Genomic DNA, 24,439 nt, shown 5'->3' with positions numbered 1-24,439 from the left:
CTACAGCCTGAGGCTGCTCTTCACCCTAAAGATTCTGGCAAATGTTTCCATGAGAGTAAAGACCCTGGCTTCACACACAATGACTCTTGCAGCACTTTCTCTGTATCTCTCATTCTCTGGGCCAAGGCAAAGACGACTAGGTAGATAGGATTGGGAAACAAACTTTAACCATTTATCCATTCTCCTACAGCTATAATTCCTGAAAATAGTGCTGTGTGGCAAAGTCTTGGCTTTCGTGCCCTCTCCTTCTAGAGTGCTGGGTTATTTCACAGTACAGGGTGTTGCTCATACAGCTTTGCGCCATATACCCAGGAGGCAGACAGTCTGGGCACCTCTGATGTGGGGCAATTCACTGCCCAGATCACGGGAAGATGACTGGGATTTCTCCATAAGCCCAGAAACCCACAGCTCAATGCCTTTGCTCCCCTCTCAAAAAAAAGCAACTGATGTCCACATTTTTGCACGGGCTCACGTAGTATTAGGGACTTTTTATTATTTTTTTAAGGAGAATTAATACAGCCATTGATTATATAGAGCCATTTCTGAGTGTTCTTTGTACTTAAGAAATTGGAATACACCATGATGAGGATGATAATGCCAAAACAAGATTGCTGGCTCATCATCTAGGGTACAAATACACACAATCGTTTGAGACTTTACCGAACGCAAAGCAAGATTCAGCATCTTTGCTTTCGTTGTAGACAGCGGAAGCAGGTGCCCAGGGAGGGGAAGACAGCACAGTTTTCCTTGGTGGGGAAGGTGTGCACCTGTAGTCCTGTTGTGTTGTGGAAAGATTAGCCCATGTTCTGTCGGTTGCCGTAGCCCCTAGGATGGGTGTCCTTCCACTCATCCCATTCCCGAGCTCTATGGAGTGTTTGCTCATCATTTTCTTCCTCCTTTTGTTCTTGATCTTCCTGTTGCTGGGCTGCCCTTTTGAACTCCACTAAAATAGAAAAATGAGAAAGGGGGTGTGTGAGAAATTGAGGGAGTATTAATAAGCTACGCTAGGAGCCTCAGCTCCACTCTGAACACAACCACTTGCAATGAGGACATGAAGAGAGCCAGCTGCCTACCCAGGGCCAATGGAAGTGCGGAGAGTACTTGTTACTTATAATATCACCTGTTAAATAATAGTAAGAAAGGATGCTCTGAGTGGTTTCTACAACAAGGCAAAAACATAAAAGGTGCCCCTCAGAATGAATTCTACACACTAGAGTAAAAAAAACTGATTTTATGATTTGTAAATTGCCAGGCAGGTAGGATTGCAGGTGACTTTTCCTCCTCTATCCATTTCCTTTATTATAATTATACGTATATTTGTGTGTGTGACACCGAAAATCAGAGGGCAGCTGGACTTACTAGACAAGGATGCCTATGTGTTATTTTGTGCACGTGCTTGAAACAGGCACTTATTGTGCAGTGTACACCCAAAAAAAAAATTAAACTGTTCCATCTCTCTTTTGCATTATTTTCCCCCTTTATGAGGTAAAGCAGCATTTTCCTAGCCACCTTGAGTTTGCCCATGAGAAATACTCTTTCTGTTTTATTTCAGAGTATTATGGCGATACAAACACTTTGGGCCTTTGCACCACCCAAGTCAGAGCTACAAGTATGCCGAACCCCCAGACATCGTGCACCGTACTCATTAGGTATGAATTTATCCATCCAAGAATTATTCTTATTATAATGATAAAGAATGAAATATGTAGGGATCTGATCTCTGATCTCTTCTAACAGCTTAGGAGTCTGGTGTTCATTTCTTTTATTAACCCTTTTATTGTCAAATAAAAGACAGGAAACCACACAAATTTATATACATGATATACATATACATGATATATATATATGTATATATACACACACACACACTCCATAGTTGTCCATTTATACATTTTTCACTCAATTATATTTTTTAGTACTGACTTGTATAACCATTACCACAATCCAATTAAAAAATTCTATCACCCCTAAATGATCCCTTGTGGTGCTTACTGTGAATTCCTCTTCCTTCAAGCCCCTAGAACCACTAATCTGCTTTCTGTTTCTATAGATCTGCCTATTCTGGACATCTCGTATAAATGGAATCAATGTAATACATGCATATATTTTTTTAACAGACTGCAGCACCCGGTATTCCTGGGTAGTCTTCCATCTAAGTACTAACCAGGCTTGACCCTGCTTAGTTTCTGAGATCAGATGCCTTCAGGGTGGTAGGCCTGTACACTCAATACCTGGTCTTTTGTGTCTGACTTCTTTCACACAGCATGCTTTTAAGGTTAGCCTTGCCTATTTAAAAATACTTTGATATATTTTTAAATCTACAAGTTCCTCCTCCACCCCTTTCTTTCCTGAGTTATTTATTGAAGAAGCTGGGGCATTTGACCTGTAGCATTTCCCAAAGCCTGGATTTTGCTGATTAGCATAATGAAGATGCAGTCCAACATGTTCTGTATTTCCTACAGATTGGCATCGGGATACAGAGGCTTGATCTGACTCAGGTTTGATCCCTTCCACATGATTATAGGTGTTGCTGTGTTCCTTCATCAGGAGGCATGTGTCTCATTTGTTGTGATGTTAGCAGCTGTTGATGCATAATTGCAGGACCCATTAATTTGGGGGGGGGTTCAAAAAGGCGACAGTCCTTACATCTCTTTTCAAGGGTACATGCCAGCAACCTGACTTCTCACTAATAACCCCGATCACCTGACCAAGGTAGCGTTTGTAGGGTTTCCAACTGTGAAGTTACTCTTCTCCATCCTTCCACACTGCAGTCTTCAGAAGCAGGTCACTAAGCACAACCCGTACTTACCGGGTGAGGAGTTATGCTCCACCTCCCTGAAGCGGAAGTATCTACATAAATTATTTGAAATTTTTTTGTAGGGGACATTTGTCTCTCTTCCCTCATTTATTTATTCAATCATTTATTTCTATAGCAATGGACTCATGGGTATTTACTTTATTCTTTGTTATAATCCAATACTGTTATTTATTTTCCTGCTCAAATTCTTCTAGTTTTGGCCAATGAGAGTTTTCAGCTGGCTCTTACGTCCCTTTAACACCTGAATTGTTTAATTTTTTGAGCTCTTCTTCATTTTCTAGGAAATATGATCCCAACTTGTGATTTTTTCAACTTTATGACGGTGTGAAAGTGATATGCATTCAGTAAAAATAGTACTTCAAATTGAGACATTCGACACTTTATTATAAACTAGGCTTTGTGTTAGATGATCTGTAGGCATTAGCCTACAGATGCCCAACTGCAGGCTAATGTTAAGTGTTTTGAGCATGTTTATGGTAGGCTAGGCCAAGCTATGATGTTGGGTAGGAGTATTAAATGCAATTTTGACTTACAGTATTTTCAACTTACGATGGGTTTATCAGGACGTAACCCCATTTTAAGTCGAGGAGTGCCTGTACTACAGGATGCTCCAGGCTGATCTTGTACATTTCCTGCCCCAACCCTAGAATCAGCCCTTTCTCCAAGTAGCCCTGGTTCCTTTTGGAGAATAGTATTAGAAACTAAGCTTTAGGCACTGGATGTACTTGTTGTTACTATCAATTATCCTTTCTGGAGGCAAATTGGCCAGTAGAAACATCTTCAAATTGGCTCCTGAGTCCTTTTGATATGACCCCAGTAGTCTTTGAAAGCATCTTTCCTATCTTTTATGACAAGTTGTTCTAAGCTCATCTTCCACATTTCCTGCCCCAGACTTGGAATTAGCTATTTCTATAAGACATCCTGATTTCTTTTAATGGGAATGGTTATTTCAATACCATAACTGGGGTCACTAGGTATACTCATTGCTACTGGGCTGGTCCTTGTTTCTAAGGCTTTTCAGTGGATAAAGTAGAGGGGTGTGTGTGTGTTTACTTTTTTAGAACATTTCAAAATATTAAGGGGGTACAAATGTTTTGAGTATATGGATAGCTTTCATAATGCTTAAGTCAGGGCTATTAGTGTGCCCATTACCTGAATATTGTCCATTGTACCTGACAGGTAGGTTTTTACTCCTCCGCTCTTTCCCCCTCCCCCCTTCTTGATTTCCAATGACCTTTACTTCTCTTTGTGCCCATCGATTAGTTCTGAAATATTAGAGAGTACATGTGGTGTTTGTTTTTCCATTCCTGAGATACTTCACTTAAGATAATGGTCTCCAGTCTGATCCAAACTGCTTCAAAAGACATTAATTTATTCCTTTTTATGGTTGAGTAGTACTCCTTGTGTATGTGTACACACACACACACCCCACATTTTGTTAATCCACTCATAAATTGATGGGCACTTAGGTTGATTCCACATCTTTGTGATTGTAAATAGTGCTGCAATAAACATTCAAGTGCAGGTGTCTTTTTGATAAAATGACTTCTTTTCCTTTGGGTATTTCTCATGAGTACATGAGTACATATTCAGGACTACACAGTTTTTCTTTTAAAAAAATCCTAAATTCTTTTGATTTACATCTGTATTTTTCCATACTGAAAGTCCTAGTTCTCAAAGAGGATAGAGTATCTCATAATTCCTCATTTATATTGTATAAATTATACAGTCTTAGAATAACAACACTAACATTGCCACCAATATAACTGCTGAGAACTGTTAAGTATTTTTGCATATGCTTTCCCTATTTTTCCATTTTTAAAAACAGTCATACTACATTACATCTACATTATCCGAGCACATAGGCATTACATACTCTACTTTCTCCTCTTTCACTCTCATTTAGTCTTAACTCTACAAGTAGCTGTACATTTAACACTCACTACCAGTCGTTAGTTATGTCAATGCCTCTCTCGTCATTTCGATTGTCTGAAGCTCATTCTCTAGCAAATATCTCGGGAAGGGATCATGGGAACAATTATTTCTCGAATTCCTGCATGTTGATAAATGCCAATACCCTTTATACTTTAAAGTCAGTTTTGCCAGATATGATGTTCTCGGCTCACATTTTTTCCCTTTGAGCATCTTAAATGTCTGCTACTCCATTTTCTTCTGGCATAAAGTGTTGAAACATTTGAGAATAATCTAAGTTCTTTCCTTTATAAATCACCTGCTATTTTTGGAGAAATGTCCATGGCATTTTTTAAAGGTTTAGTAATTGTATCAGAATGTATCTTGTTGGTCATTCTGGGTCAAAATTCTCAGGTACACGGTGTGATTTTTCTTATCGAGTGACCGTCGTGTCCCAGCCCACAGAGGGCCCTGCCCTTTGGGACCAGGCACTCAGGCTGGGTGGAAAAGCTGTGCCTAAGTCAAGTGAGCAGCCACACCACCTTGGCACCTGAACCAATCTAGTGCCTCAACCCAAAAGAACTGGAGTGCCTTGGCCCAGGGGAGCAACTATGACCCTGGTGCCCCAGCCCACGTAGTTCATGGCTCCTGGCCCCTCAGGGAAACACAACCTTGGCTAATCTGTACACCCTGCCCTCTGTGCCGAACAGCTGCAATGTCTCACTTTCCTGGATCTGGACCAGTTCTCCAGAGTCTGAGCAGCTGAGGTGCCCCACTGCCCTGGGGAGTGAAGCCAACACTGCACTGCTCTCCACCCCCTAGAGCCCATGCCGCAGCTGTGCCCCACCATCCCAGGCTCTTTGTGCCACTGCACCTGGCCTCACAGGGCCTGGGCCACTGCTGTGACCACTCCAGTGTCCAGTCACTACTACACAGTCTCTCTCCTGGTGCCCGAATTGCCACTGTGCCCTGTTAGCTCCAGAACTCCCCTTCTTCCCAGAGCTGTGCCAGTACTGTGCCTTGACCCCCAGCATGAGAATCACAGCTACATCCCTGCTCCCAGGCCTGAGCTACTGGGAAGTACCTCAGAGTCCTAGGTCTTGGTTTGGTGGGACAGCACATCCACCTGTGCCTAAGAGGGTGAATCTTGTGCCCACATCACAGGTGCCACTGTAGTTTCAACAAGACACTGAGCCCAGGACCCCAGTGCCACAGCCACTCTGAGCACCTGTGCCCTGGAACATGGCACTGCTGCAGTTGCCTGTGGCCTATGTCACATCCAATACCAAGAAGTATCCACCCACTTTTTTCTTTTCAGTTTCAGGAAAGTTTCCTTAATATTAGCTTTTTAGCAGTTATTGTTTTTCTTTGCTTTGGTTTTCTTCTTCAGATAATCCTACATGGAAGATAATCCATATGGAAGCTCTTATTTGCTATCTTTAATATTTTTTCTCAAATCCTATTTATCTTTGTTTCTATTTTTAAAATTTTCTTTCTTATTATATTAGTAAGGCATTTTCTGTTGTATTCATTTTTTTTTTTTTTTTTTTTTTTTTTAGACAGAGAGTGCTGTGGTGTCAGCCTAGCTCACAGCAACCTCCAACTCCTGGGCTTAAGTGATCCTCCTGCCTCAGTCTCCCGAGTAGCTAGGACTACAGGCATGCATCACCAGGCCCAGCTAAGTTTTTCTACATATTTTTAGTTGGCCAATTAATTTCTTTCTATATTTAGTAGAGAGGGGTCTCGCTCTTGCTCAGGCTGGTTTTGAACTCCTGACCTGGAGTGATCCTCCCGCCTCGGCCTCCCAGAGTGCTAGGAATTACAGGCATGAGCCACCAAGCCCGGACCCTTTCTGTCTTTCTAAATGTCTGTCTTTACCTCCAGCAAGGCTGTTAACCCTAGAGCAGAGACGAGGACCACTTTGCCCAGCACCTAGGACAGCAACTTTCATTATCATTCAATACAAAGTATTTTATTTTTAAATTGACAGATAAAATTATATGTATTTATTGTGTACAATGTTTTGAAGTATATGCACATTGTGGGACAGTCAAATCTAGCTAACCAACAAATGCATTACCTCACATACTTTTGCAGTGAGAACATTTAACATCCACTATCTTTATATTTTTCAAGAATACAATATATTGTCATTAACATAGTCACTATGCTGTATGATAGAGCTCTTGAACTTATTCCCAGTTGAAAGTATTTTCTAATTTTCCTTGTTGAGTTCTTCTTTGACCCATAGGTTATTAGAAGTATGCTGTTTAATTTTAAAATATTTGGGGATCTTCTATGTATGTTATTGATTTCTAATTTAATTCTATTGTGGTCTGAGAACATATTCAGTGTGAATTCAATTTTGAAAATTTATTGAGACTTATTTGATGACCTGGTATATGGTCTACCTTGATGAATGCACCATGGGGCATTTGAAAAGAAGGTGAAGGCATGCCTTGTTTTATTGTGCTTTGCTTTACTATGCTTCACAGCGTACTTTACAAATCAAAGGTTTGTAGCAACTCTGCATCGAGCAAGCCTTTTAAGTGCCGTTTTTCCAACAGCATGAGCTCACAAATGTGTCTCTGTGTCACATTTTGGTAATTCTCATGATATTCTAAACTTTTTCATTATTTTATCCTTTGTGATGATCTGTGATCTTTGATGTTACAATTGTTAGCCAAGTTGTGAATGCAAAGGAAAAGTTCTTGAAGTAAATTAAAATCCTAATCCAGTGAACACACAAATGATAAGGAAGCAAAACAGTGTTATTGCTGACATGGACAAAGTTTTAGTGATCTGGATAAAAGATCAAACCAGCCACAAAATTCCCTTAAGCCAAAGCCTAATCCAGAGCAAGGCTCTAACTCTGTTCAATTCTATGAAGGCTGAGAGAGGGAGGGGAGGAAGCTGCAGAAGAAAAGTTTGAAGCTAGTTGAGAGATCTAGCTGAGATAACTGATGAAGGTGGCTACAGTAAACAGATTTTCAATGTAGATGAAACAGCCTTATATTGGAAGAAGGTGCCATCTAGGACTTTTATTGCTAGAGAAAACAAGTAAGTGCCTAGCTTTAAAGCTTCAAAGGACAGGCTGACTCTCTTATTAGGGGTGACTTTAAATTGAAGTTAATGCTCATCTACCATTCTGAAAATCCTAGGGCTCTTAAGAATTATGCTAAATCTATCCTGCCCGCGGTCTAGAAATGGAACAAGAAAGCCTGGATGACAGTATATCTGTTTACAACATGGTTTACTGAATATTTTAAGCCCACTGCTGAGACCTACTGCTCAGAAGAAAGATTCCTCTCAAAATATTACTGCTCATTGACAATGCACCTGGTCACCCAAGAGCTCTGATGGAAATGCACAAGGAAATTAATGTTGTTTTCATGCCCGTTAGCACAATATCCATTCTGCAGCCCATAGTTCAAGAAGTAATTTCAACTTTCAAGTCTTATTATTTAAGAAATGTTTTCTGTAAGGCTATAGCTGTCATAGATGGTGATCCATCCTCTGATGGATCTGGGCAAAGTAAATTGAAAACTTTCTAGAAAGGATTCACCATTCTAGATGCCACTAAGAACATCTGTGATTCATGGGAGGAGGTCAAAAAAATATCAACATTAACAGGAGCTTGGAAGAAGTGGATTCCCAACTTTCCTCCGATGACTTTGAAGGGTCCAAGACTTCAGCGGGAGGAATTAACTGCAGATGTGGTAAAAATCACAAGAGAACTAGAAGTGGAGCCTGAAGGTGTGACTGAATTGCTCCAATATTGCAATAAACTTGAATGGATGATGAGCTGCTTGTTATGAACAAAGGAAGTGGTTTCTTGTGATGGAATCTATTCCTGGTGAAGATGCTGTGAACATTGTTGAAATGACAACAAAGGATTGAGAATATTAGATAAACGTAGTTGATAAAGCAGCAGCAGGGTTTGAAAGGATTGACTCCAATTTTGAAAGAAGTTCTACTGTGGGTAAAATGCTATCAAACATATGTGATGCAGTTTTGTGAAAGGAAGAATCAATCAATGTGGCGAACTTCATTGTTCCTTATTTTAAGAAACTGCCACAGCCACCCCAACCTTCAGCAACTACCACCCTGATCAGTCAGTAGCCATCAACATCGAGGCAAAACCCCACCACTAGTAAAAAGATTACAACTCACTAAAGTGCAGATGACCATTAGCATTTTAGCAATAAATTAGTTTTAAAATATGTACATTGTTTTTTTTTTTAAGACACAATGCTATTGTACACTTAACAGATGACAGTACAGTGTAAACATAACTTCTATATGCACTGGAAAACTAAAAAGTATGACTCCACTTTATTGTGATATTCTCTTTACTGTGGTGGTCTGGAAGGAAATCTGCAATATCTGAGTTATGCCTGTATTTTTGCAGTTGTGGGATAGTCATTCTATAAACATCAAATAGGTTAAGCTGGCTGATAGTGTTAACCAGATATTCTGTGTCCTTACAGATTTATTTAGCAATTCTATCAATTACTGAAAGAGAGGTATTAAAACTTTTAACTATAATTATAGATATGTCTATTTCTACATTTAATTCTGTCAAATTTTTTCTTCATGTACTTTGATGCTCATTAGGTACAAACACATTTATGATTGCTATATCTTCCTGATAAATTGCCCCTTTCTTCTATTCCTGATAAAAGAAAGGGGCAATTAAAAAGATATCCTTCTAAAATCTCCAGGAATACCTTTTGCCTTGAATACTTTTTATCTGATAGTACTATATGTGATATTATGAAATACCTTTTATCTGATATTACCATAGCTGTTGCAACTCTCTTATGCTTACTGTTAGCATAACAGAGGTGAGTAATCCTTACCCAAAATGCTTGAGGCCAGTGTTTTGGATTTTGGATTTTTTCAGATTTTGGAATATCTGCATTATATACTTACTGGTTGAGCATCCCAAATCCAAAAATCTAAAATCCAAAATGCTCCAATGAGCATTTCCTTTGAGCATCACATCAGAGCTCAAAAAGTTTCGGATTTTGGAGCATTTTGGGTTTTCAGATTTGGGGTGCTCAACCTATGTATTTTCAACCAATCTATGTTTTACATTTAAAATGCATCTCTTATAGACAGCATGCAGCTCAGCCTGATAATCAACCCCTGATTTCTAATTTGAAGGTTTATTCCATTTACATTTAAGGTATTCTGAATTTGGCCGTTGAGATAGGCAATGACATAGGTATATCTCATTGTTGTTTTAATTTGCATTATCCTGATGACATATAATATGGAGTATCTTTTTTTTTTTTTTTTTTTTTTTTTTTTTTTTTGAGACAGAGTCTCGCTTTGCTGCCCAGGCTAGAGTGAGTGCCGTGGCGTCAGCCTAGCTCACAGCAACCTCAAACTCCCTCAAACTCCTGGGCTCGAGTGATCCTTCTGCCTCAGCCTCCCGAGTAGCTGGGATTACAGGCATGCGCCACTATGCCCGGCTAATTTTATATATATATATATCAGTTGGCCAATTAATTTCTTTCTATTTATAGTAGAGACGGGGTCTCGCTCTTGCTCAGGCTGGTTTTGAACTCCTGACCTTGAGCAATCCGCCCGCCTCGGCCTCCCAAGAGCTAGGATTACAGGCGTGAGCCACAGCGCCCGGCCGATATGGAGTATCTTTTCATATGCTTATTTGCCATCTGTATATCTTCTTTGTTGAGGGGTCTGTTAAGGTCTTTGGCCCACTTTTTAGTCAGGCTGTTCCTTTTCTTATTGTTGAGTTTTAAGAGTTCTTCATATATTCTGGATAATAGTCCACTGTCAGATATGTCTTTTGCAAATACTTTCTTCCAGTCTATGGCTAGCCTTTTCATTCTCTGGATGCATTATTTTTTTAAGTGGTTGCTTTAGGAAATACAATATTCGTCTCTAATTTCCCATGTGGTAGGTAGCCTTGAAGATGGTGTCCGATGATCCCAGCCTCCTGGTATTCATACTCTTATGTAGTCCCCTCCCACACCTATATCAGGGTTGGTCTATATGACCAACAGAATGTGCAGAAGTCATAGTATGTCACTTCCAACATTAGGTTATAAAACATACCGAGGCTTTTGCTCTTGGTCGTTCTCTCTCAAATCATTCACTCTGGGGAAAGGAAGCTGCCATGCCTATGGACAGACAGACCCATGTGCTGAGGCCTCCTGCCATCAGCCACACCAATGAGCCTGGCAGCAGATCTTCCAGTCCCAACCAAGCTTCCAGAAGACTGCAGCCCCAGCTAACAACTTGACTGTAACCTCATGAGAAATCCCGAGCCAGGACCACCTAGTTAAGTTGCTCCTGGATTTCTTACCCTCAGAAGCTGTGTGATATAATAAATGTTTATTATTTTAAGCTGCTAAGTTTTAGAGTAATTTGTTACACAACAACAGTTAATATGTACTGGTTCACCTAAAATAGAAGAATCTCACAAAGTAATTCCATTTACTCTGTCCTTTTTGCTATAGCTGTCACATGTATCACATCTATTACATTACAAATCCCACAAGACAGTATTACAATTTGCTTTAAGAAGCTATATATAGTTTTAAAAATTAGGTGTGTGTGTGAGGATAGTCCTTTGTATTTATCCACATAGTTACCATTTCTGCTGCTCTTCACTCCTTGAATATCTAAGTTTCTAACTGGTATCATTCCCTTCAGCCTAAGGAATTTCCTTCAGCATTTCTCTAATGCCAGTTTTCTAATGAAGAATTCTTTTACCTTTTATTTGAAAATGTCTTAATTTCACCTTCATTTTTATAGATATTTTCCCTGGGCATAAAATTATAGGTTGACAGGGTTCTCCCACCGCCAGGACTTTAAAGATGTTCCATTGTCTCAGCTCCCACCGTTTCTAATGGGAAAGCCAGCAACAATTCATATCTTTGTTCTTATAATATGGACTTTATCTCTGGCTGCTTTCAAAATTTTCTTCTTTGGTTTTTAGTTTGAGTACGATGTGCCTATGTGTGATTTTCTTTGTATTTAACCTATCAGGGTTTGCTGAGATTTCTGAATCTGTAAATTTGTGTTATACAGATTTTGGGAAATCTTCAACAACCACTTCAAATTTTTTCTGTCCCTTTACCTTTCTTCTCTCCTACTGATATTCCAATTGCATGTATGTCAGACCTTTTCACATTGTTCCAATGGGTCATTAAGGTACTGTTTACTTTTTCCCCAATCTTTGCTTTTCAGATCGAATAATTTCTATTGATCTTCAAGTTAACTGACACTTTCTTCTGTCTTTGACAATCTGCTATTAAACTCATCCAGTGATTTTTAAATTTCAGATACTGTATTTTTTCAGTTCCAGAATGTTTTTGTGTATAGTTTCTATTTCTCTGCAGAGCTTTCTTATCTTTTCATTCATTACAAGTATATTTTTCTTCTCTGACCCTGAGCACAGAAGTAACAGCTGCTTTAAAATCCTTGTCTGCTAATTCCAACATCTGAGTTATCTTGGGGTTGGTATCCATTGACTGCCTTTACTCTTGAGTTATAAGTCACATTTTCCTAGGTTTTTTTTTTTATGTCTAATAGCTTAGGGTTAAATCCTACACATTATAAATAATATACTGTAGAGATTCTGAATTTTGTTTCATTCCTGATTTTTCATTTTAGCAGGCAATTAACTTGTCTAAAACCAAACTACCAAATTCTATCTCCCTTGCATTGGGCAATAGCTGAATTCTCCATTTAGTTATTTTAGCCTTAGCTGAGGTGTTTCGAGTCTATTCTGTGTATGCATAGTCAGCCAGGGGTTTCAGTGGGGTTTATACACAGAATGAGGGCTTCTCTTTTGTGGTTCTCTCCTTTCTGGGACATTCTCCCTCACTTTTCAGTTGCTATACTCACCCTGAACTCGGTTCTCTCATTTCTCAATCAATAAGACTGCAAGTTTCTGTAGAAGTTTTAGTTACCCCACACCACAGCAAATGCAGCCTGCCCACAGGTGTGAAGCTATAAAAGAGCAGGAAACGCTTTCAAATTATCACTCTTCTCTTTTCCCTCCTATAGTAGTAACAGCGTTGAAACTGAGAATTTGAATGTCTGAATTTAAATACTAGCTGGCCACTTTCTAGCTATGGGTTGGTTAGTCAGTCCTTGGCAACTACTTCCTCACCTTAAAACGAGGATAAGCATGTTTGTTTCATGGGGTTGTTAAGAGAATCCAATAAGATAGTACATGAGATAAGAAAACAGAGGCTCAGATGGGATTAACAGATAATGCTCTATCTATTAAGTGGTAGGAGTTAGACTGGTTACCCCAGGTCTGGCCATGCTTTTTCTTTTTTCTTTTCTTTTCTTTTTCTTTCTTCTTTTTTTTTTTTTTTTTTTTTTTTGAGACAGTCTCTCGCTTTGTTGCCCGGTCTAGAGTGAGTGCCGTGGTGTCAGCCTAGCTCACAGCAACCTCAAACTCCTGGGCTCAAGCGATCCTCCTGCCTCAGCCTTCTAAGTAGCTGGTACTACAGGCATGCACCACCATGCCCGGCTAATTTTTCCTATATATATAGTATTCGTTGGCCAATTAATTTCTTTCTATTGATAGTAGAGATGGGGTCTTGCTCTTGCTCAGGCTGGTTTCGAACTCCTGACCTTGAGCTACCTGCCCACCTCGGCCTCCCAGAGTGCTAAGATTACAGGCATGAGCCACCGCGCCCGGCCTTGGCCATGCTTTTTCTGCTACATCATATTGCTTTCACCTTTCTGATGACCACCCTCTCTCCATCTTTCCCTTCCAAAAACACCTCCAAGTACCTACTATGATCGAATTACCAAGTTGGGCACTAAGAATACAGTAAGTTAAAGTCGCTGCCTCAAGGAATTCCAAGTACCATTCCCTCCCTCTATGTGTTAACTGCCCTTCAGTTTATACCTGCTTTTGGTCACTCTTTAGGGCCCTCAGGTAGCTTTCTGATAATATTTGGTTTGGTTTGTAATTGTTATTTGTATAAGGGGTTGGCCTGATACAACCTACTCTGACATTACCAGAAGGAGAACTGCTGCCCACAGATTTTTTATTTTGCCATGTGGCTGCTGTTTTTGTATCATGACATTGGAGAGATTAAAAAACTACGCTGCTACTAGCCCCATCCTCCTCAAATCATTTGCTATTTACCTTAATAAACATAATACTGCACTCAGAATCTTTGTTCAGACTACTTCTGCTCTTAAAGGGCAACAATACTTGGTCAGAATTTAATGGCTAGGGAGTAAAAGACCAGCAGTACAACCATTTCCCTCCCACCTTTTCATACCTGATGATGCCTTGGGTATTCCCTGATCTGGTAATGCTCCATATTTCTGACGTTGATCATACCAGTCACTCACTGTCATAGATGCCAGACTTGGATAACCAGCTCCGAATACTCTGCAAAAATCACATTGCATTTAGAAAACGAAATAAAAATAGCATTAAAAAGGCTCTTTTCTTTAATGACAAGGCCTGTCTGCTTCAGTCATGTTTCCCTACCCAGCCATCTTCTGAGGAGTTGTACAAACTCATGTGAGGATACGTGGGGGGGGGGGAGGAATCCACAAAGGGGCATTAAAGTATAGAGCTTTCATGAGAAGGTAAATAGCCCAGGATCATCTCCCAATAAGCAATCCCAGAGGCCAGTGTCCCACAGAGCAGTGATGACACTGTGAAATGGGTATTTATAGTTGGTGGCTCTTAAATGTACAGAAAAGGAGATTCTCCTGCCACCCTATAGAAAAAGCATCTCAAGAACTCAGAATTAAATCATAGACAAATACATCCTTTTGAGAATTACAGGTGAAGGCAAAAAGAGTGGCAATAATGAAAAAAAAAACCTTTAAAGCATATAATTCTCCATTAGAGTCTTTCTTTTTTTGTTTTATTTATTTGTCTCCTTTTGAGACTATTTTTAATCTCGAGTTTGTAAAGGAAATGTCTGTGGAAGACAGACATGGAGAAAGTTTCAGGAAAGATAACATCCCTTTGATGAAAGAACAGCCTCCATGGGTGAAGCCATGACTTTTCAACAGCACCCATTCTGTGTTACTCATGCATTGCCACTGAGCCATCAAAGCAAGGGGGTGGAAAGTAAACCACTTTCTAGTACTACCTACTTGGCTTGAGCCCTGTTCCGAGTGAGAATGAAGGGTTTCATTGGAGGCCTCTCCTGAAGAGATGAGGGAGAAGTTGATGCCTGAAAGGAAATTAATTATCAGAGGTGCATTTGTCAGTTTGCCCACCCTACTATGCAGGCTCTTAAGTCTTCAGGTGCTTAAAAAGCTCTGGATTCAAAATCCCTCAGTTTGTATTTATCAGTCTCTGAGATATAGCAGCATTCATTGTGCCTTCTTTGGGGAAAAAAACAAGATCTAGCAGCAGAACACTAATGGTGGAGGTTGCTTAGCTCTTCTGAGGGGGCATGAGAAGAGCTTGTAAAAAAGGGAGAAAGTTCTCCCAGGAATCACATAACAATAAAACATTACTTGACTTTAAAATACTTCCTCCAAACCAGGCGTGGTGGCTCACACCTGTAATCCTAGCACTCTGGGAGGTGGGAGGACAGCTTAAGCTCAGGAGTTCAAGACCAGCCTGAGCAAGGGCAAGACCCTGTCGCTACTAAAAATAGAAAAAATTAGTCAGACGTGGTGATACACGCCTGTAGTTCCAGCTACTCGGGAGGCTGAGGCAGAAGGATCGCTTGAGCCCAGGAGTTTGAGGTTGCTGTGAGCTAGGCTGACGCCATGGCACTCTAGCCCGGGCAACAGAGTGAGACTCTCTCAAAAACACACAAACAAAAAAAGAAAAACAAAAATGATTTTTATGGAGACTTAAAAAGATTTTAACTGTATTACTGTCCTGTAGAATATTCAAATCTCTGACAGTAGCTTTTTGAGCTATGTAGGCAGTGACAGGTTTACCTCTCTTATAGAGTCTTTCTCTCTCAGGATCTTCATCTCCTGGTCAATGCTCTCAATCTCTTCTAAGCTGATACCAATCCACCTCCGAAGGTTAAGGAGATAATATTCACGAACACGCTCGTCATCTGCTTGACCACTTTCCACAGCAGATTTCAGTGCAGCCAACCTATGCTCCACCTCCTTCTTCTGTTTGTATCTAAAAAAGGCCACAATAAGATTTTGCCTCTGCAAATGACCAAGTAGTAAGTATGCCCACTTCCACTTGGCAGGAATATACAGCCTATATCCCAGAGCTTTCCACCAGGCAGTTCCCTTAGGCTACAAGGCAAGGAAGGGCCTAGCAGGGGCTGAGAAATACATTCTGAAGTCATTAAAATATAGAAGTAATCTGATCTTGTCAAGGCCTGCCATCATCTTTAGGGATCAGAGTGCCTCGGTCATTTGATTACATTAACTCTTATTATGGTGGGTGCATCCCACAATGCTTCCAGTTGGGAGTTACAACTTCAAAGAACTGTAGAATCTTCAGGGGTCGTTTACCTGCCATTGATGCAGGAATTCCTCATGAAGGAGCCTAAAAGTCATCTTTTCTTCTGGGCAAAACATTCCCAGCTCTTCTGATTCATCCTTATATAATCTAAGGACACATAACCACCCTAGCTGCCTTTTTCAGGATGCATTCTAGTATGTCATCTATCATTCATCTGACAAATAACTACTGAGTACCCACTGTGTGACAGGCACTATTCTCAGTGGTGGAGGCACAGCAGTGTATAAAAGAAAGTTCTTGCACTCATGAAGCTTTCATTCTAGTGGGAGAAGACAAAAATAAATAGATGATGAGTCAGGTGGTGATAAGTGCTATGAAACAGCAAAAAGCAAGCTCAAGTAGATAGAGTGATGGTTCAAAAGTAGAGGTGTTATTATATACAGGGTGGTCAGAGGAGACCTCTCTGAGGAAGAGACGTTTGAACAAAGATTTTGAGAAAATAAGTAAGTAAGCTATGTCGATATCTGGAAGTGTGTTCTAAGGACAAGGAGCAAATACAAAGGCCCTGGGGATGGGAGAATGCCTGGTTTGACATGTTTGAGAAATAACAAAGTGGTCAGCATGGCTGAAATGGAATGAAGAAGAGTGATAGGAAATGAGGTCAGACAGCCAGGGCCGTAACATGTAGAACCTTGTAGGCCATGATACCCAAAATATCAAATACCATGGTATTTTGAGATGGGAAAGCCACTGGAGGCTTTTCAATAGAACATATGACATGGATAGAATAGAGAAACATGAAAAGACTTTATATGGGCCACTCTGGCTATTGTGTGGAATGTGGGCTGGAAGGCAAGGGTGAAAGCAGGGGAAGCAATTAAGAGGATATTGCCACAATGCAGGTGAGACATGGTGACCTGAAATAGGGAGGTAGGGAGACGAGGCTGTATTTAAAATATATAATGACAGGATTTGTTGATTTATTGGTTGTAAGAGCTTGAGGGAAAGGGAGGGATCAAGGAAAAATGCCAAAATTTCCAACTATCTTGAAATATCTCCCGAGACCCCACTCTAGACCCTCTAAAATCAGATGCTTCTCTGTAGGTCTTCACCTAAATCAAGGGGTCTTAGCCGGAAGTCCATAGAGAGTTCAGCATGGGGGAGGGTGGTCCTTGAACTACTTCAAATTGTACACAGAACTCTACGTGTATGCTTTCCCCCCTTTCTTCTTTTTCTTTTGTTGGCTGAAGAGAGATGTTGTTATCAAAGGGGAAGGGGTCGGCCGGGTGCAGTGGCTCACGCCGTAATCCTAGCACTCTGGGAGGCCGAGGCGGGAGGATCACTCAAGGTCAGGAGTTCAAAACCAGCCTGAGCGAGACCCCATCTCTACCAAAAATAGAAAGAAATTAGCTGGGTCTGGTGATGCATGCCTGTAGTCCCAGCTACTTGGGAGGCTGAGGCAGGAGGATTGCTTGAGCCCAGGAGTTTGAGGTTGCTATGAACTAGGCTGATGCCAGCGCACTCTAGCCCGGGCAACATAGTGAGACTCTTGTCTCAAAAAAAAAAAAAAAAAGGTGGGGGGAAGGGGTTCATGACCCCCCGCCCCCCCCCCACACACACACACAAAGCCAAGAATCACTGCTCTGAAAACACTATTATGAACATTTTTAGGCTCTTCTGTTCATTTTACCCAACAAGTCATAAAATGTCGCACCATCATCATAGGTAGCCTCCTGAGTAAAACACTACAAAGGTTAACTCCGAGTTCATGAATGCTCTTGAGGTATTACTTGAGAATGTTTAACCCCAGTCTCACTCTTACCCCCATTCTCTTTCCTGGATGTACCTAAGTCATAAGGAAAAAATATGAGAGGACCTTAAAATGTATATAATCCAGGGTAAATGTGGGGTTTATACAGTGGTCCTCTGCATAAAGATTCTTTTGCTTTTTCCATCCTCTGCATGCATATGGCCTAATGGCACTCTCTGCTCCTTCCTTGTCTACTTCCTTGCTTTTATGATTTTGCTCTTTATCTTTTAGACCTCTAGCTTTTCAACACCTGTTCTTTTATACCAGTGCTTTAAAACCCTTTTTGTCTTAGCAAAAGAACACTTTCTTCTAATGAGAGCTTTTATGTAATTCCCATAAACAGATAAAATCTTCTTTGGTTAAATCAAAGGAGGGCTCCCAACATCTATCCAGGCACTGCAGTGGAATCTTGGGGCTCTAAGAAACAGACTGAAAAACATTATCCTAGACCCTTATCACTGTTCTACATTACATGAAAACACTTCCTATTACCCTAAATCCCCCTACTCCTGTGACCCTTCTGACTCTGCAACTTTCACCATTTCCTTTTTCTATTCCCAGGCTGCTGAAGGGAGTTAAGGAATTACAAATTTGTGTCAAATGGATCAACTCCAAATCCCTGTTATCAAACTTTGGCTGAGTGGTCACTCTTGCTCAGCCATCCTTATATTCATCTTTTGTGGAGGCCCCATACCACCATTATGCTCATCAGATGGCCAGCCAGCATAGAATTCAATTTATCTCTTCACCTTAAAATCTCCATAGCTTCACCTTTCCTCCTTTACTCTTGTCCCTTATGGGGACAGAGCTAATTCTGTCTCTACCAAGGCATTTCCATGGCAATGTTTTTACCATTCCACTTTTGCTATTAATCTAGTAGTCCCCAGCCACATTCTTCTAGCCCTCACTAGTGATCATCCTCTCTGACATTAGTAGCTACAATTTTTCATTCTACTGGTGCCTTTGCTCTATATTAGAAACAGTTTACCTCAACTATTTCTCTAAACTTTCAAATGACCACTCTTTTCTGTGCTGTAATAGGAACAGCACTAGAACTGGGAATTTGAAGATTTGAGTTTAAAGCCTGGCCTGGCCACTTGCTAGCTATGTAACTTTGGGCAAGTCAATTCTCCAGCTCATTTCCTTATCTCTAAAATGGGGATAAAAATGTCTACTTCATGGAGTCAAGAGGATGAAATAGAAAAATACATATGAACATGCTTTGTAAGAAGCAATATAAATGCTAGCTGATGAGGAAGTTGAGGCCAGAAGGGGCTAAATGATGCCCCATCTATTAGGTGGTAGAAATTGGATTAGTCTGTCTGACTGCAAAGTCCAGGCTTTCTCTGCTACAACAGATTGCTTCCATCTTTTCGCTGACTACTCTATCTGTCCCTCCCAAAGACTCCTCTAAGTACCTACTATGATCTGGTTACTGGGTTAGGCACCAAAGGATACAATGATATAATCAGGATACAAAGATACAATTAGTCAAGGTCTCAGACTTTAAGGAGTTGCAAGTCTAGAAACTGACAGTTATGCTGTGACAAGTAACATTAACTAAGTGCTACAGTATCTGGGAGGCAGGATAGGTAGCGAGAAGCTTCAAAGAGGACATAACATTTGCTCTCTCTTCTCTGGGCTTCTATAAATACTTCTGTCTGCACCTTGTTGAGTCCCCTACCTCTGATTGTTCTTTCCTTCTTCTTCATTCTCCTGTAACTTGCTCCAAGGTTTTATCCTTGGCTTTTTTTCCTTGGCAAACTCATCCACACCCACCAAAGCAGAAGGCTCCTAAATTTTTCACATCACCCACAAAACAGTCACATGTGTTAGTTGCACATTTCCACCTGTCTATGGAAATGGCTATCCAGTTATCACTTTAGGACCTAAATTCAGTAAATCATCTAAAACTAGACTCCTTACTTACCCAGTTTCCACTTCTCTATTTCTGTCAAAAGAATGGAGAGGTGTTAATCAACCAGACTCACACTCACTCCTGAAAGATGGTAATTACAGAATATATGTGAAGAAATGGGTTTTGGGAGAGAGAAGACATACATACCATTTAGGTTTTTTAGGATAGCCTTAACATCTAAAGTCATGGGTGGGGGTGGAGGGCACTTCCACAATGTAAATAAGGACCTGAGTAATTTGTTTTCTAATCATGTAAATGCTTCTTGCAAAAGTAGTATCCCTGATAGCTGTAACTTAATTTTTATCACTTCTTCCTACTTGAAGTACCATCATAACATATTATCTTGTCTTTCTGCCTTTTTCCTTTCATTCTATACACATCACTTCCTTATGCAGACCTCTGAACATAATACTCTTAGCTTCTGCCAAACTAGACTCTCTATTATCTCCTTTGTACATACCTAAATCTACCCTATGTTTGAGTTGTTTCTCTTGCTTGTCAAGAACGTTGCTTGAATACTTTCTCTATATGCCAGCCCCTATGCTAAGCATACCACAGTGAACGAGAGAAATGGATCCTGCCTCTGTGGAGTATACATTCTAATAGAAGAAAGAGACAAAACTCAGACACATGAATAACTGCACCTAAGATAAGTGCCGAGGAGGAAACAAAAATGGGGCAAAAGGAATGACAGATGTTAATTATTTAAGAGACTGGTCTGGAAAAGCCTCTCCAAGGAATGACATTTAAGATGAGACCTAAAGGATAAAGAATTAACCATATGAAGAGCATTCTACGTAAAGAGAACAGCACATACAAAGATCGTATAGAGGGAAAGAGTTGGGTCTGTTCAAAGAACTGAAAGAAGGCCACTGTGACTGGAGTAAAGTGAACAAGGGAGGAATGACACATAGTGAGATTGGAAAGAGGCAGGCACCAGATCATGCAGGACCCTGGAATTAGTGGTTTGGCTATCTCAGGTGGCCTAGACTGAGGTATCACTGTGGAGATGGAGAGAAGTAAATGGATAGAGGCAATCTTTTGTAGCTAGAACTGACAAGCCTTGCTGATGGTCTGAATGTGGACATTCAGAATAAGGGAGGAATAGAAGCTAACTCCTTGGTTTCTGGCTTAAAAACCTGGGCAAATGATGGTGCACTTACTGGGATGGTAATGACTTCGGCATGGGTGGCTCGTTTGGAATTCAACACATTGACTGCCACATTAGAAAAAAAATTTTTCCTGGGGGCCATGGGGTTTTATTATAAAAATAGAATAAAAACTTTGAAAACAAAATGATCCTTTCTAATTTAATGAAAATTTTGTTATTGCCTTCTATTCATTTAATTCATGTTTTCAGAATTAAATTTTTGATATTAAGAGTAAGAACAAGAAGAAGTAAGATTTTTGCGAACCAACTGCAAATTTGCCCAGGTTTTGCTTCACGAGGCCCCAGGCTCAAAACCAGCGTTAGTTAACTACAACTCACATGGCAGTTAATGTGTTAAAAAGCCAAGGGCTGCCAGGCGCAGCAGCGGCTCACGCCTGTAATCCTAGCACTCTGGGAGGCCCAGGCAGGCGGATTGCTCAAGGTCAGGTGTTCGAAACCAGCCTGAGCAAGAGCGAGACCCCATCTCTACTATAAATAGAAAGAAATTAATTGGCCAACTAATATATATAGAAAAAATTAGCCGGGCATGGTGGCGCATGCCTGTAGTCCCAGCTACTCGGGAGGCTGAGGCAGGAGGATCTCTTGAGCCCAGGAGTTTGAGGTTGCTGTGAGCTAGGCTGACGCCATGGCACTCACTCTAGCCTGAGCAACAAAGTAAGACTCTGTCTCAAAAAAAAAAAGAAAAAAAAAAAAAAAAAAAAAAAAAAAGCCAAGGGCTGAATTTATTACATGTCTGTGAAATGCCCATGAAGTATGGTGGAAGTATGAGTCTGAAGTCAGGAAGGTCTGGGGTAGTGATATGAATGTGGTAGCCGTTAATATAAAGATAGCACTGATGTCTCATCTGTCAGACATTTAAGGAAAATGTTCAAAAATCAAGCTTGCAGGCCAAAGAAATGCCAATCAAAATAATGAGATAACTGTTTTGCTTGCCCAATTGGATTTTCTAAGTGTTAACATTCAGGACAAATGCAGTGAGACATACTCTGAAACTTTGTTATTGTGGAAAGCAATATTGTTACTATGTATCAAAAGCCTTAAAATATTCAAACCCTTTAACCCAGTCACTGGTCCTTCTAGAAATCTATCCTAAGTAAACAGCAACAGATGCAGTTAAAGGTGTTTGTTTATAACATTACTCAGAATAGCAAAAAAACCTTAAAGTCTGAATATCTGACAATAACAGATTAGTTTAAATAATTATGATACAACTACAGGATGGAATATTAACATGATGATTAAATATCATGGTTTCAAAATACATGGGGAATGCTCACAGAATAATGTTAGTTTCAAAACCCAGAATAAAAAGCTACATTTACAATATTATTCCAAATTTATTAGCTTAATAACGATATATCTATCTGAGAGAAGATACATCAGAAAGTTAACAATGATCACCTATGAGTACCAGCATTAAGGCCTATTTTATTTTTTTTAAGACAAGGTCTCTGTCTCCTGGACTAGAGTACAGTGGCATTATTATAGTTCACTGCAACCTCAAACTCCTGGGCTCAAGCAATCCTCCTCCCTCAGCCTCCCAAGTAGCTGGGACTTCAGGTGTGCACTACCACACCTTGCTAATGTTTTCTTTCTTTCTTTCTTTTTTTAGAGATGAGGTCTCACTCTTTTTCAGGCTGGTCTCAAACACCTAGCATAAAGCAATCCTCCTGCCTTGGCCTCCCAAAGTGCTAGGATTACAGGCATGAGCCACTGTGCCTGGCCTAAGGCTTATTTTTAATTTTTAAAAGTCTTCTGTTTTGAAAACTTCCTACAGTGAGTATTATTACCTAGTATAGTTCCTAGATACCATAAACATCCATTAAATTTTTTAAAAAACGAAGACAGTAAGCAATTTTTTCAAGGTCACACCATGAAGCTATGCCAGGACTAAGATCAGGATGTTACACATCTGATCCAGTACTCTGAACAGAGCTTCTAAAGCAATGGCCCAAAAATGGACTACAGCTCTGAGATACTGTGTCCTTTAGAAATATTTACCCCAATGTACCATATGAACACTGCTATGCTGCGATGTGGAAAAGGTTGGGAGACACTTTGGTAAACTACACTGCTGCTGTTGGCAACCCCAAGATAGCAGGGGTTCTGATGGGTAGGTGCGATCACCTTAACAAAGGCAGAGGATTTCTGAAAAACTCCAGAAAGTTTGCTCTCACCAGGGCCTATGATCAATAAGAACCAAGAGAGTGACACACGCCATTCTGTACCCCCTACCCCCACCAAAGTATCATGCACACCTCCCAACAGCACTGCCATGGGGCAGCCCTCAGATTACAGTTATGGACCCACCTCTCTATTTTAGCTTTTCTTTGAGATGCCATAGCAACGAGGCTAGGATAGGCCATGGAGGAACTAGCAGTGTTATTTTCAGCTGAGTTGTTCTTGGTTTGGGGCAGCTCAAACTGTGCCACATGATAGTGATGGCACTGAGTTAAGTAGTTTATAAAGTGTTTTCGAGCCAGCTGCAAATGATCTAGACGCTTGCTGGGGTTGACTTGTTTCATGGTGAGGGCTCCTTGAAACGCTGGCACCAGCAGGTACTTCAGGTCGGTGGAAGCAATCTCTTCCAAATCTTCATTTTGGCTGAAAGGAGCAAAGAGGAGGCTGTAAAGCCTGGCTGGGCATTTAAACCGCGGCCCTTGCTTCCTGGAGGAGGGGAAGGCTGGGCTGGGAATGGGGCAAAGGGAGAAGGTGCAGGGAACAGCAGCCAGTGCCACTCAATGAAAGCAGCTGAGCACTCACACCCAATGACTATGCAGGGGGCCGACACCAGGGAGCAGAGTCGTGGGCTATCAATCATCTCGGAAGAGAGGTGGGGAATGCACACAAGATCGCAGTGGGAAGCAGGAACAAAAGGTTCTTAGTCTTAAAGGTCCCCTCCATCCAGGCGAAATGGCTCCACCCTTGGTAACCATTATTACCTTCGTTCTCAGCCGTTATCACCCTCTTCCCCATACCTGAACAAATCGAGCTGCGACAACATTTCGGCAGCCTTCTCGAGGAGGTTCATTCCCTTGAACACCTTGTCCTGGACTATCCGGGAGCCGGTGGGTTCAGTCGCTACTTCCACTTCATCCAGGAGCTGTTTGCCTGTTTCGAAAAGCTCGGGCAGTCGCGGCACCAGTAACTCTTCTTCAGCAGTTGCCATCTTGCAGGAGGGAGGAACCCAGAAAACCTCACTTCCGGGGTCAAAGGCAACTTTGCTAAAAAAGAACTCCCAGAGCCTGAACAAAACCGGAAAGGGCGCCGCATTGGTCCAGTCGTTTCATTGTTACCAAAGCGTGCAAGGACTTCCGGGAACGGCCGTTTGCCGGTCCTGGCAACCGTTTCCATAGACTCATTTCACCTCGCAGCCCGTTACAAGGCGAACGCAT

General features: G+C 40.9%; 1 protein-coding gene across 1 annotated transcript; it reads right to left on the bottom strand.

Annotated features, from left to right (window-relative positions):
• Positions 1 to 455: 455 nt before the first annotated feature.
• On the bottom strand, positions 456 to 24,439 carry IGBP1 (immunoglobulin binding protein 1). The gene is made up of 6 exons (XM_012736240.2): positions 24,023 to 24,439; positions 23,355 to 23,648; positions 15,656 to 15,851; positions 14,852 to 14,931; positions 14,017 to 14,129; positions 456 to 943 (listed from the first exon to the last, which is right to left on the bottom strand). The coding sequence occupies exons 1-6, from the start codon at positions 24,211 to 24,213 to the stop codon at positions 795 to 797; spliced, it is 1,023 nt and encodes a 340-aa protein (XP_012591694.1). The 5' UTR covers positions 24,214 to 24,439; the 3' UTR covers positions 456 to 794.

The sequence above is a fragment of the Microcebus murinus genome, chromosome X, assembly GCF_040939455.1.
Source record: "Microcebus murinus isolate Inina chromosome X, M.murinus_Inina_mat1.0, whole genome shotgun sequence".
Taxonomy (NCBI): Eukaryota; Metazoa; Chordata; class Mammalia; order Primates; family Cheirogaleidae; genus Microcebus; species Microcebus murinus.
The sequence above is the reverse complement of the archived record's forward strand: the minus strand, read 5'-3'. Positions and strand labels throughout refer to the sequence as shown.